The 14,866-nt window shown below is 40.8% G+C and overlaps 1 protein-coding gene across 29 annotated transcripts in view; it reads left to right on the top strand.

Moving 5' to 3' along the window:
• Window positions 1-11,259, top strand: part of PUM1 (pumilio RNA binding family member 1) — a 50,691-nt gene extending 39,432 nt beyond the window's left edge. For 21 of the 29 annotated variants that reach the window (XM_087939832.1, XM_087939831.1, XM_026702453.2 and 18 more), the window contains 8 exons: window positions 1,107-1,374; window positions 2,715-2,844; window positions 3,173-3,307; window positions 4,178-4,315; window positions 5,356-5,481; window positions 6,646-6,767; window positions 7,731-7,923; window positions 9,462-11,259. In XM_087939832.1, coding sequence (XP_087795958.1) covers window positions 1,107-1,374; window positions 2,715-2,844; window positions 3,173-3,307; window positions 4,178-4,315; window positions 5,356-5,481; window positions 6,646-6,767; window positions 7,731-7,923; window positions 9,462-9,593 — 1,244 coding nt within the window. In that variant the 3' untranslated portion in view covers window positions 9,594-11,259. The remainder of the gene's footprint in view (window positions 1-1,106; window positions 1,375-2,714; window positions 2,845-3,172; window positions 3,308-4,177; window positions 4,316-5,355; window positions 5,482-6,645; window positions 6,768-7,730; window positions 7,924-9,461) is intronic. The other 8 variants (XM_026702456.2, XM_087939836.1, XM_026702452.2 and 5 more) reach the window with 2 other exon arrangements.
• Window positions 11,260-14,866: the final 3,607 nt, after the last annotated feature.

The raw sequence follows: 14,866 nt of genomic DNA, 5'->3' as shown, positions 1-14,866 counted from the left end.
TTTCCTCCACTGGCTTTGGATCCCAGCCTTTTCCTTGGTCTGAAAGATGATGGGATGGCATCCCTAGGAAACGGGATGGCTGAATATCCAAAAGCGTGCTGGATCCATGATTGTTCCACGTTTGGCTCTTGATAGGGTTGCAACACCTGTAGGTTGTAGGTAACATAATTTCACACCCAGGCGTATTGATCAAGACACGTCTTCTAGGGAATTTGCACGGAATGCTTTTCCAAGGGCATATGCTAGCAAATAGAAACGTGGAGAAGAATAGGATAATACGTAAGATAACTTCCAATAAAGAAGTAGCACCAGGGGCAGTTGAAGCAGACTTTCTGTGTTTGCATACGAGTAAGCTTGAAATCTCTAGCAGCTTTTTAAAAAAGCAGCAGCAAAGTTATGCTGTTGCTAAGTGATAGGTCCTGATTATGTTTTTTCTGAGAAAGTAAAAACTACTCATCTGCTAAGATGACTTGTATAAAGCTCCTTTTACGGCAGCAAAGGTGTGGTAGAAGCTTGGTTTTCTCTGGTGGTGCTTTCTTGTGGAGAGAAGGCTGTCTCCTTTTAGCCCTCATCCATTGGAGACTTTAAAGCAGGATATAGAAACTGACTAGGAGTGGTGCTGCGGCCTAAAGGTGGAGATCTCGCCTCACAATCAGGAGGCTGTGAGTTCGATCCTAGGTAGAGGCAGATATTTCTCTCTCTGGGCACACTGAGAATATATCTGCTGAACAGAACTCTGCATTGGCGTCAGGAAGGGCATCCGGCCATTCTGCTAGCTCCATTTAGTTGCCCAGACTCCACCCCGCAAGGGATTATGGGGTCGTTAAAAGATGACGATAGAAACTGACTGATCACCTCTGTGGTGCCGGTAAAGAAAGGGGCGAAGGTTCAAAGGACATGGAAACCACAGCTTGCCTCTATGGCTAAAATCAACCATTGAATGATCCCATGTGCAATTTTCTTTTCCCAGTTAAAAGTCTGTCCCGCTTCAGTCACAGCCTGGGGAAAATGACTCCCATGTGTTTTCAGCTTGAGGCATCCTTATTAGCCGCGTAAGCCACCTCTTTTGTTTTAACATTAAAAAAACCCAACAACAATCCTTGCAGGAGGTCTCACGAATGGAAGTGGCCGTTACATCTCGGCTGCCCCTGGAGCGGAAGCCAAGTACCGGAGTGCAAGCAGCGCTTCCAGTCTCTTCAGTCCCAGCAGCACCCTCTTCCCATCCTCGCGTTTGCGCTACGGGATGTCCGACGTCATGCCCTCCGGCCGCAGCCGGCTGCTCGAAGACTTCCGTAATAACCGGTACCCGAACCTGCAGTTGAGAGAGATTGCCGGTCACATTATGGAATTTTCCCAGGATCAGCATGGATCAAGGCGAGTGGGGAGAACGAGCAGAGGAGAACTTTTATAGAAAGGAGCGTGGGAATTTTGGGGTTTTTTTTCCCCCGGGCCAAGCATCGTGTTTGAGTAGCCATTCTGCGGGGACATGATGGAGCCCTGCAAAATGGGTGTGAACCCTGAAGCGAACCTGGCTGAGGCCATCTTTCAGGTTTCAGGGTTGCCACGAGGCAGAAGAGGGTCATATAAGGAAGGTGGAAAATAGATAGTTGAGGCTTTGTAGTTAAAAGAAGAAGTTTTCCTGTGGGAACCAAGGACATTCCAACAGGTGCTGGGGAGAGGAGGAGTGGAGTAACCAAGCAACCGGACAGCACTTCTATTGGACAATGTGACTGATGACTTGGGGGAAGGGGGAACTTTCACTTATTAATTAGGTGAAAACCACAGAGACACCAGTTGTGCCAATGTGACATATCCAATAAATAGTTCCTTAAGGAATCTACCTGTCTTGGAGTTCTGCTTTCTATGGGTGCATTACTTGGAACGCTGATCATCAGATTAGCGTATATTCTTATTTATATTGAGGAGGTTTTTGTTTTGGTCCCTTTGAGTCAGTCTTCATTCCTTGCAACTCCATCAACAAATCCACACTATTCTTGGCAATTTTTTCAGAAGTGGTTTGCCATTGAGTTCTTCCTAAGAAACTGACCCAAGGACACCCCCACCTCCCAAGCTGGCTAAAATGTGGCTAATACAATTGCATGTTTCATCCTCTTTTCTCGTTAAAAATATACTTTGAATTTTGAAGACCTGGGGGAGGTCATTGAAGGTCTTCAGGATTGGCCTGTGGCTGAGACCATTCGTTCCTAGAAATGTTTAGAAATGGTTTCTTTAAGGAATAGGACAGGATAATGGACTGGCAACAGAAACTCCATAAAACTGTCAGAAAGATTGCCAAAAAAACAGATTCTTAAAGCAACTTTAAAATCTTAACAAGAGATTTTAGCTGTATCATTTCCGTAGAGGAAAGCTCTCAGACTCTAGGAACCACTTGTTTCTAAAAGCTTTTGTTCGGGGAGCTGTCCTGAGGCGAAGACAGGAAGGGTTATTTTTGTGTAAAAGGGTTTATACGCTTCAGCATGCTGGTAGCAATTGGTATCATCGGATTTATGCTTATTTTGAATTAAAATCAATAGGGAATTGCTGGCTGGAGGGTAGTGGGTAAGTTAATCTAGTAGAAAATCTCAATCCTTTTTGTTTGTTTATGTCAGGCAAATAAATTCTAGGCACAGTTATTTTACTTCCATAATTTCAAGTTTAAAAAAATACATCAGCATCATCCATACAAATTTCTTGTTTAATTGCACCCTCTCCAGGTTTATCCAGCTTAAACTGGAACGTGCCACCCCAGCTGAAAGACAGCTTGTCTTCAATGAAATCCTACAGGCAGCTTATCAGCTGATGGTTGATGTGTTTGGAAATTATGTAATCCAGAAATTTTTTGAGGTGAGTCCTGTTTACGGTGCTATTTCCAGAGAAGGTATTGTTTCCATTTGGCTTAACTGCAAATTAAGCGGAATGATTCAGGAATTGGCAAACCTTTTAGGAGAACATACCTGTTTTCTTCCCACCACTAATCTCATGCAATCATCATGATGTCACCTTGTGAAATCTCATGTGAGAAGGCAGAAACTTCCTGTGATTTGGCCGTCCTGCAAAAAACTTCGGCCCTTTAATTTAAAAAACACTATAAATTAGGTGAGGTTTTAGGCCTGCTCTGACGTGCTTCGATAGACTCTGACATATGTCTTGTAACTGTTGTCGTTGCTTCTAGTTTGGCAGCCTGGAACAGAAGCTGGCTTTAGCAGAACGCATCCGTGGCCATGTCCTCTCCCTGGCTTTGCAAATGTACGGCTGCCGAGTTATACAAAAAGCACTTGAGTTTATTCCCCCAGACCAGCAGGTAATTGTAAGTTTCCATTTTAATTTTATCTCTTGATGTTACATGTCAGTGTTTTTTTTCCTTTTAAATTAAGTCACCTTAAGCGTTGTCATCGTGGTTTGTTTTTCTTCTCCTTTTAGTGGTTTGTGGTGTATCTATCCTGTGGCTTGTGTACATGTACAATTAGCGAAAGACGTTTGGGGAACACAAGATTCAGTGTTAGTGGGCAAGGGTGTATGCTTCCCCAGATCATGTTAGCCAGAAAGGTAGTGAAGAAAACAATAAAAGGTCTTTTTTGCAGTCTTTGCTATTTTCTTTGGGGTGAGGAGGGCGTGGTGATTGCTACCTAGGAGGAGCTACAGTTGGGACATTCCTCTTTTGAGATAGCCCACATGCCCACAACCCGTTCAGCAAAATCTACTCTTGTGATCAGCAAGCACAGATGTGGTTTTTTGGGGAAGTGAAATAACAGGCCTCTGCAAAATGTTTTGAACTCAAAAACATCCTGAATTTGAAGCACTCTGTTCCAAGCTCAAGATTACGGTTTGGATGCTATTCTGACCATTCCAGAAGAGTTTGAAACCATCCCGTTTTGGGTTTGAAATTGAAATATTTATGAACCAAACACTTGCGTGACCAGAGCAATATCACCTCATTTCCAGAACTGTGTTGGATTTTAATTTGTTTGCAAAAGTGATTTGGTTCCTGGTTATCCGAAACAGGAGATGGGAGAAGCTTAATTTTGCCCAAGATCCATGAGAATCTTTCCTGATCAGTGCTTGGGAGTTTAGGAAGAAGCATCATCTTAGCTGGGTTTTAAGGGCTGGTTCTTACAGGGCTCGCTCTCTGTGGTTCTGGTGGTGCTTTCTCTTTGTTTCTCTGTCCCTTCTTCCATAGAACGAGATGGTCCGAGAACTGGATGGCCACGTCTTGAAATGTGTAAAAGACCAGAATGGAAATCACGTTGTGCAAAAATGCATTGAATGTGTGCAGCCACAATCCCTGCAGTTTATAATTGATGCATTTAAGGGGCAGGTAAGAAGGTGTTTGTGTGCATATTTAACGGAGAATGTACACAGACATTGGGAGGCGGGGAAACTTGATGTAAAATAACAGGGCGGAAGGGGTCAATTTGGGGGACTCTGTCTTTAGTTAAAAGGCAGGATGATGATCAGATACCAGATCATTTAAATGCTTTGTTTCCTTGAAAAGTTACACTTAGCAACCTGATCTCTTCCCTTTGTCTGCTACTGTCCAGAAGCCACCCACCCCACCCCCCGCCCCAATTTCTGACTGGGGACACTGTTACCATTGTTTTTCCACCAATATATGTATATCGTTTCATAGAATAACTGGGAAAATGTTGGGAGAAGCAGAGAGCAGTGAAAGATGGAAACATTCTCTGTACATATAGAGGTGTGGATATGGATGTGAATCTCCACATTCCTGCCTTGCATTGTTTAAATTCCAAATATTTTCCCAAAGCCACTGAGCAAATTGTGGATCAGGTCTGCTGTTTGTCCTTGGACTGAAATTAAAGAGCTGAAAAGCAAAAAAAAATCATAAAAATGAGCTAAGTTTTAAGAAGGGATTGAAAGTCAAAGCATCCTATGGGGATATATATCTCTTTCTATAAAGAACCATCCAGTAAAAAAAACCCCACAAGTATTTGAGTCCTTCAGCAGGATTTTGTGAGAAAAGCCAAGAAGTCATGTGCCGAAAGCTAAAAGCATTGCCGTGTTCGCACAATCCAGCATGCAGTAGGCCGAGGCTACCTTCTCTTTTCCAGAACTGCAGGAAAACAAGGTAGTTCAAGACCACAACGTTTTGAAAGCTCAAATGACCATTTTTCTTCCAACTGCACCATGTCACCATCGATCTTTTAACATCAAGTATTAAAATGTACAAAGAATTCAGTTTCACAGTTTTTGGAGCCTGGCAGTGAGTGATAACTAGCGAGTATTAAAAAATATTTGACATGCTACATTGCCTGTTGTTTTGTTTGTTTGTTTTAAATTTAGGCTGTTCTGAATAAGGATTTTTACCCTGTCCTCACCTCTGTCTGTTGAACTCAGGTGTTTGCCTTGTCAACCCATCCATACGGCTGCCGGGTCATTCAGAGGATCCTTGAACACTGTCTACCTGAACAGACCCTCCCTATCCTGGAAGAGCTTCATCAACACACAGAACAGCTTGTGCAGGTAATCTGTCAAATCATAAATGAAATTGCACAGACTCCCGGTATTGGGATGTTCTCCAGAGACATCAAAATTCTCAGCAATGACGATGCTGAGTGGGCAAATCTTGAGAGTTCAACTCCCCCCACCCAGAAGGTACCAGATTGGAGAAGGGCAGAAAATACATGGTATATGGCAGTGGTGGGATTCACATTTTTTTACTACTGGTTCTGTGGTCCTGGCTTGGTTGGCGTGGCAGGGAAAGGTTACTGCAAAATCCCATTCCCTCCCCACCCCACTAACCTGCTTTCCAGCTCCGTTCTCCTGTGCAGGTCAGCCGATCAGCTGGGACTCGGGAGGCAGAGAATAGATGGGGGCGGGGCCAGTCCGAGGTGATATTTGCTGATTCTCCAAACTACTCAAAATTTCCGCTACCAGTTCTCCAGAACTGGTCAGAACCTGCTGAATACCACTTCTGGTATATGGGTAGTCCTTGTTTAGCAACTGCCTTGCTTAATGACTAGTCACAGTTACAATCGTGATGAAAAAGTTAACTTGATGACCAATACTTGCATGTATAACCTTAGCAGGTCTGTAAAGCAAAGGAATGCTGAAGTAAGATCATGAGCATAGCTGTGATTTCACTTAACTAAGTTGTCAGTCCCAATTGTGGTAGCAAAACAAGGACCCAGTGCACAACAGAGTTCCTCAACTGTGTCAACTTTAAGATGTGTGGGTTTCAACTTCCAGAATTCCCCAGCCAGCCTAACATGGCTGGCTGTAGAATTTTGGGAATTGTAGTCCAGCCAGCTTCAAATAGCCACGGCCAAGAAACATTGACTTATACTGTTAAAGGTGTTAGATTAGCAGTAGGAAACATAGCAACTGGGTATCATATTCAACCTACCAATCTACCTCACACTTTTGTGGGGAAAAATAGGCACAAGCATTGCCTACATTTGTGTTAAATTCCTGAATGAAAGGTGGGGTACACATTTGATGAAGAAAGAATTTGATGAGAAGGCAATAGTTTTGGTATTCCATTTCAGGAGTGAAAATTGTAACTAGCTGATTTCATTACAGCCCGGCTTATTACATAGTACTGCATAATTACAATTGTGTTTTAAGGATATTTAAACATAAAAGAAGGTTTTAAGACTTAATCTTCTGTTGTTTTTATCCAAACAGGATCAATATGGGAACTATGTTATCCAACATGTACTTGAACATGGGCGGCCTGAAGATAAAAGCAAGATTGTGGCAGAAATTAGAGGCAACGTGCTTGTACTGAGTCAGCACAAATTTGCCAGGTATCATCATAATTCCTTTTATGTCTATTTCTAAATAATGTTGTAGGAAAGAAAACTGAAGTGGGAAAATATTCTGTTTATCATGTACAGAAAGAAAAGCTACAGCTTCAAGATGAAACTTCAGAATTCCTCATAATGATAAAATATTTATTAGTTTCGCTCCCGTCCCACAAATGTATTTTCAGATCTCTCTATTGGGCAGAGTTACATAATGTGTAAGAATGCAGTCATGGAACAGATCATGGTGAAAGAATAGAGGTGTTGTGTTGCTTAGTTTTATCCAGTACTGGCCTCATATGGAACATAATTCAAATCCATGGGAGTCCAGAATGTTTGCACCAACACGCCTCTCCAAATCAGGACCAAAGTATTATCTAATTCCATCTGGGGGCAGCTTCAGAGCAGTGTGTAATGTAGATACTAAGAGGAGGATGAAGTTGTTACTCTTTCAGGAACTAAGAACATCTAATAAGAGCAATTTTGCTGTTGATATGAAGCAGTTTGCAGTGTGTATTTAGAACCACAATCTTTATTCTAGCCCAACCAGCTATTTTGTATTTGTCAGTTCAGGGTATCTTTAAGGGTAGGTGAAGAAGTTGGGAGATATATGCTGTATTGTAGAGCAGTTGTTTTTCAGATGAACGTAGATAGTAGCCCTGTGCATTACTTCTAGTTGCTCTTGATATCAGTGAGCCAACGTTAATGAACATGTTTTAAATCTTGTTTATAGAGGATACTGTCTCTCTGTCTCAGGCTAAAACTCAGTCCTGGCCATTTATTTCAATTTCCCAGTCTGCATTTGTATGTAACAAGGGGGAAACTGTTCAAATGTTTTATGGCTCTTTCCTCTGTGGATGTGCGTATCCACATTTAGAGATGCGTGAAATACTTTGCAAAATCCATTGATATGGATGCCTGTTGGGATGCCTGCAAATAACCGGTAGCCTTTCTGACTCGCTACAGCAATGTTGTGGAGAAATGCGTCACGCATGCCTCTCGCACTGAACGAGCCATGCTGATTGATGAGGTGTGTACTATGAACGATGGCCCTCACAGTGCCTTATACACCATGATGAAAGATCAGTATGCCAATTATGTGGTACAGAAAATGATCGATGTGGCAGAGCCAGCCCAAAGGAAAATTGTGATGCACAAGGTGAGTCAACAGCCTGGATTTTCCCGTTCTATTTTGTTGGAATACAGCCAGTGCAAAAACCACGGAAAGCCATTTCTTGGAGGTACTACCCAAGCACCTGAAAGATGCCACTCCCCCTTCCCAGTTGCTTATCAGGACAACAAGCTGTGCCAAAGCTCTCTCTGTGTTTTTGTTATAGGGTAGCATCTTGAATGATGGGGTTTTTTTTTTGGAGGGGGCGGGATTCGCTTTCCCTACGAAAATACAAATTGTGTTTAAATGAATCATATTTGCTGGTTTTGCAGTATAGCAATAGCACCTAGACTTATATGCCGCTTTCCGGTGCTTTCCAGCCCTCTCTAAGTGGTTTACAGAGTCAGCCTCTTGCCCCCAACAATCTGGGTCCTCATTTTACTCACCTGGGAAGGATGGAAGGCTGAGTCAACCTTGAGCCTGGTGAGATTTGAATTGCCAAATTGCAGGCAGCCGGCAGTCAGCAGAAGTAGCCTGCAGTATTGCACTCTAACCACTGCGCCATCCCAGCTCTTCAGTTTATATTACTGAATAATCATGAAGAGGATTCATGCCAATGAATGTCCTGTAATGCAGGGGTCCCCAACCTCTGGGCTGTGGCCCATTTGGAACAGGGCCATGCAAACAGCGGGTGAGTCCGCGCACGCATACGGCTCCATTTATGTGAACTGCGCACCTGCTGCTTGCATGCAACTATCCCCCCCAAGAAAGCCAGAAAGGTTGTGGACTGCTATTTTAATGCACAACCATGATGACTATCAAGGGATTGGGTGTCACGCTTACATTACAATGCTTTATTCGGAAGGATCCCAAATCTTTACAGGGATTGGAAAAACACAGGAAAATTTCAGAGGAAGTACGAATCATTGCATGCAGATATGTCTCCCTAATACTGGCTAGTCAGAACTTGGCACCTTTGTTTTGCATCTGCCAGTTCAACCAAGTTTCTAAGGTTAATCACCTCTGATTTGACTGAGTTTCTTTCCTTTTCTTCCTTTCTTTTTAATATAAAAACTGACTTAGTTTCATGGGTCTCTGAATTCATCCTTACAACAATGTGTGAAGGCAGAAATGGCTGTTGCTATTCATTGCCTAGTTCAAAGTTTGCATTAGCCACAGTGGTGCGGTGGTTAGAGTGTAGTACTGCAGGCTACTTCTGCTGTCTGCTGGCTGCCTTGCAATTTGGCAGTTCGAATCTCACCAGACTCAAGGTTGACTCAGCTGTCTATCCTTCTGAGGTGGGTAAAACGAGGACCCAGATTGCTGGGGGCCATAGGCTAAGTCTGTAAATTGCTTAGAGAGAGCTGTGAAGCAGTATATAAGTCTAAGTGCTATTGCTATTAAATCCACTCTGTGGCAGCTTGACTTACCTCCTGTCAGACTATTTATTTCAGGACCATTTGTGTAATCCAGGATGATTCCCAGATCTGAAGTTTCATCATCCTCTAATTCAGAAATCATAGTGTACTTGTGTGAATGTACTTGTGAACCACTTGTGCTTAAATTCCTCTACCCTCATCCCCTAGATCCGACCTCACATTGCCACTCTGCGCAAATACACGTACGGGAAACACATCTTGGCCAAGCTGGAGAAGTATTACATGAAGAACGGGGTTGACCTTGGGCCTATTTGTGGACCACCAAATGGCATCATCTGAAGCACGGAACGGCGGAAGAGAATTTGCGACCATAGTACCTGGAATTCACAACCAGCAACCTGTCAAGCTCTAATATATACTTTGAAAAATATTCATGGTTGCTCAACATATAGATATTATGAGATCGACAAAATAAAACTAGTCAACAAATTTAAACAGAAAAAAGCTGGGAGGGGAGGCAAAAAAAAACCCCTTTGTAAATTTCTTTGATTTTATCCTGCATAACATGTACTAATTATTTTTTTAAATTGCCCTGCTGTTTCAGTGGTGTATAGAATTCTTGTACATAGGCAACAAATGTACATGGAAAGCCATTTTTGTTCACTGATGTAACTATTTCAAATATGGAAACTTTCAAAGTGGCTAATATGAAATTAAAAAAAAAAGTTTTTAACTCCTCTACCTTACAGGAGAGCTTTTTGGAAACAACTGTTTCATTCTCTTTTAGTCCACACTCAAGGAGAAGTTTTAGTTAAATTGTGCAGATCTGCATTTAACGCTGTTTATAAATTTAAAAAAAAAGAATCGGTTTGCTAACGCTTCAATTTAAGGTAAGTTTTTAAGTTTCACAGACTTTTAAAAATTCCTTTTTTCATAGTACAAAGTGCTAAAGAATTGAGCTTAGCAGTCAATTTTGAGGGGAAAACATACACACCAAGAGTTTTTTTTTAAATAGCTGGTTGGTGTGTAGTTACTGCCTACTACAGTTCTTCTGTTAACACAGAGGCAATTTTTTTTAATTATTTAGCATGTAGAAAAGAATCCAATTCAACTTTGGTCTTGCTTCTATAAATATATAGTGTATACTTGGTGTAGACTTTGCATATATAAAAATTTGTAGTATTTTCTTGTTTTGATGTCTAATCTGTATCTATAATGTACCCTAGTAGTGGAACATACTTTTGATTGTACAATTGTACATTTGTAAACCTCTGTAATGTAAATGTGGAGAAGTTTGAATCAACATAAACCCATTTTTGGTAAGAAAATAAATTAGCAAAACCTGTGCATTTCAGTGTATATTCACCCCTTTTATGGTCGTAGCATATAGTGTTGTATATTGTAAATTGTAATTTCAACCAGAAGTAAATTTTTTTTCTTTGGAAGGAAATGTTCTCTTTATACAGCCTGGTTAATGTTTAAAAGAAAATGCTTGGTTTTTTTTTTTTATTTGTCACCTAGTCAAGAGAGTAGCAATCCTTTCTAAATGTTACAAACAATTCAGTTAAAAAATAGTGTTTATTTCACTCTTTGAAAAAGAAAAGCAATGTTTTACTTATTTTGTGGCAGTAAAAAATACCACACACACCCCTTATTCCTTTTAAATCAGAGTCCCTCTTTCACCTTGTAAAGTGTGAAATCACTTTGCCTTTTTGTACAGAAGATAAACTGTATTTTGCATTTTGTCTACTTGTAAGTGAATGTAACATACTGTCAATTTTCCTTGTTTGAATATAGAATTGTAACACTACACGGTGTACATTTACAGAGCCTTGTGTATATTTCCAATGAACCTTTTTGCCAGCACACTTGTAACCATATGTGTATAATTAACAAACCTGTGTATGCTTATGCCTGGGCAACTATTTTTTGTAACTCTTGTGTAGATTGTCTCTAAACAACGTGTGATCTTTATTTTGAAAAATACAGAACTTTGGAATCTGGATTTGTGTTTCGTTTGAGTATTTTCAATATAGTGCACCAGGACAAAATAATTCTAAATGACTGACTGTCTCTCCCCACCCACCCCATTTCACCATGTGCTTTTGAAGAAATGGTTGTATATTTGGAAGTCGTGAGGGGCGGAGGGTGTATTATATTACTTGGTTCCTATACAGATGTGATGACCCTTAGTCTCTCAAAATAACCCCAAACCCAAAACATATTATTAAAGTCCAGTAAAGCCTTCAACTTAACTTCACTGTTTTATTAGGCACAGTTTAAAGTCACAAAAGTAAATAAGGAGGCAAACAGAAAACCAAAACAAACCGCATTGATGAGAGTTCTGAAGCAAGCTGAGATAACTAATTATAAACTCCAGGAAAATAGCCGAGAAAAGTCCAGCCAGCAAAGATAAGCCTCTTTCAAGGTGAACACTAATTGACTTCAGCAAATTCTAACTGCGCAGTTGCAAACTTATATACATAGCTCCCACCTGCAAGCCACGAGGAGGATCATGGTAATCTCCTCTTGAGTAGACCTCGCTTTTCCCTGATCCTCCTCCCTGCGTGACCTAGGATGGAGAGGGGATGGGCCTGGATCCTCCTCTGACTGCTCAGCCAGCCTCTGCCCCTCGCCAGCCTCCTCCACCACCTCCGGAGCCACACTTGCAATCCCTGTTGGCTGTTCCTCCTCTTCCTCAGACTCCACCAGGGGCATGACAACAGACCTAAAGATGGCTTATTCTCTTAAGACACAGTTAGCTAGATTCACCCATAAGCTGAAGCCATATAAATTAAGTTTGCAGGTTATAATGAATATCCTGTGTCAAAATAATCCAGAATATGGATTAATGTCACACATGAGTCCATCCACTGTATTTATATATTGGTTTTATCCCTCAGCATTCAAAGAAGTTTTGTATTGACTTAAGTCCAGAGAGGAGTATTTAAAAGAAAATGGACGAGGGGAAGTACTCAAAATGCAGGTAAAGTTCTTGTGATTGCATGATGGTTACATAATGAATGGCAAATTTTGTTCTTTTTTTGCTGGAGATGATTCTAGTCAGAAAAGGCCAAGATGATATACTAACGTAAAGAACTTCATTTAAACCACCAGTCTTAGTTCTGGTGGGAGATAGTGGTATTATCTTGTTTTTTATAGTGATAGGGTTCCTTTAATTAATCCAAGATATCTAATACTTTTCCTTACGAGGCTCTCTTCTGAATATGGGCAGAAATACTTGAAATATGGTAATACTCCATGATTAATTTATTTTTGAACAAACAGTAATGTTAAATCAAATCCAAACCATATGGGAATCTGACTTAGATTTGCTCAAGAGTGAATCCTATTTAATTCAGTGGTGTCTACTCACAAGGATAGGACTGCAACCATCATGGAACCCAGTTTGTTGGCTTTCCAAGAAATGAATAAAACCATTCCAAAAGAAATGGTTTTAAACGGAAGTTTGTATTCAATCTTAAATTCCCTGTGACTAGGAGAGGGCATCAATTCTTATTTATTTGAAAACTTCACGCGGCTAGCTAACATATTTTAAAAAGTGAATAGCAATTAATTGACCTGTAGACTCAATAAGTAGCTTTTTTTTTTCAACAATATTGTTTTGTTTTTACCTGATTGTAAAACAATACAAAGTACAACATTTTAGACTTCGTTCAGTGTGCATTTTAGAGAAACAGTTGTGGATTGTATATGCCCAATTTAGGCCACTTGAGGGAGCTGCAACCTGTTGTATAATTCCAAGGGGGTTTACAATAAAGCCAAGTAAGAAAACATGCAACACCTCCTCAAATAATTAAGCTGTAATAGACTAGAGCTTGGTTTTTCAAGATTGGATTGATGGTGTTCACACAATGTACTAAGACATCCTCAACAATAACCAAGATTAAAAGTAACCAATATAACATTTGTCAAAATGTGCAATGATCTGATTAAGTATATTTTTCGAACACAGCCAAAAAGAGAGGGAAATGTACCTACCTATGCTAGGTATATTCTGATTCGATTGACACATCATGATAAATCACATTAATCTGATACATTAAGCCAGTCATTGATTAGGAATCTGTGCTGTATGACATGGTGTTATAGCTGATTCTACCCGTAGCTACTGTGGCTTTCTCAACAAACCACAGTTTTGAACATTTCTGGTGTTTGAACACATTTCTGGCGTGTTTAAAACTCTTGTGGGTGTCAATGCTTGTTTGAACACAAATATTTCAATAAGTGTTCAGTGTGTGTTTAAATTCATTTTGTATATATCAGTGATGGCTAACCTTTTCCATGTTGCGTGCCAAAAGTGCGCTTGCATGCCTGTACTCATGATGCAATATGGCGTGACTACCCCCGCCCCCTGCGCATGCATCACGTTCTGCACATATGTGACCTCCCCGCACTGCATGCCTCTGCCTTTGTGCACGCAACCCCTGCACACCACATGCCTATGCACATGCACATGTGTCTCTCGCATGCGCATCTCCCCCCCTGCATGCATGGCAGATACCTGACAGCTGGCTGGTGGGGTGCGGTGCGCATGTGCAGTAAGGCTCTTCCGGGCGACCTCTCACGTGCTGGCAGAAGTGGCTCTGTGTGCCACTTCCGGCACGCATGCCATAGGTTCGTCTTCACAGATATATATAATACTGCACATTTTGCCTCTATATACGGTGATACCTTGAGATTCGTCAGTTTTTTTTCCAGGAGGCACGAGTACTAAAAACAAGTACCCAAAATTTTTGTGCCAAAATGCATCTAGTACCAAATTCAATGAGTTTTTAAAAAGATATGGCTGTAATCTGCTCCTGACCTTTTAAGATGATCAGTGTTCGAAGGAGGGATGATGTCTATCTAGTCTTGAGCATAGAGATGATGTTTATTTATTGATTGATTTGATTTGATTTGTCAATTGCTTACAAGATAATAGGTATAAGTATAAACATAGTTATGAATACATGGATATATATAAGAAAAATAAAAGAAACAATAGGACAGGGACGGTAGGCATGTTGGTGCACTTATGCACGCCCCATACAGACCTCTTAGGAAAGGGGTAAGGTCAATAGTAGATAGTCTTAAGGTTAAAGTTTTTGGGGTTTGGGGAAGAAACCACAGAGTCAGATAGGGTATTCCAGACATCGACCACTCTGTTGCTGAAGTCGTACTTCCTGCAATCAAGTTTGGTGTGGTTAACCATGAGTTTGTATCTATTGTGTGCTCTTGTATTGTTATGGTTGAAGCTGAAGTATTCATTGACAGGACATTGCAATGTATGATTTTATATACTAACTTAGATCGGACCGAAGGTGGCATAGTTCTAGGTTTTCCAGGTCTAGAATTTCAAGTCTGGTGGCATAAGGTATTCTGCAATGAGTAGAGGAGTGGAGAACTCTTCTTGTGAAATATTTCTGGACTTTCTCAACTGTGTTAATATCAGATACGTAATGTGGGTTCTAGACTGATGAGCTGTATTCAAGTATTGGTCTAGCAAATGTTTTGCATGCTCTAGTTAGTAGTGTGATATTACCAGAGAAAAAGCTACGTAGGATTAGGTTAACAACTCTTAATGCCTTTTTGGCTATGTAGTTACAGTG

The sequence above is a fragment of the Pseudonaja textilis genome, chromosome 10 (assembly GCF_049901715.1).
Source record: "Pseudonaja textilis isolate UNSWEBS1 chromosome 10, rPseTex1.2, whole genome shotgun sequence".
Lineage (NCBI taxonomy): Eukaryota > Metazoa > Chordata > Lepidosauria > Squamata > Elapidae > Pseudonaja > Pseudonaja textilis.
Note: the sequence above shows the minus strand (reverse complement) of the source record. Positions and strands in the feature narration are given on the sequence as shown.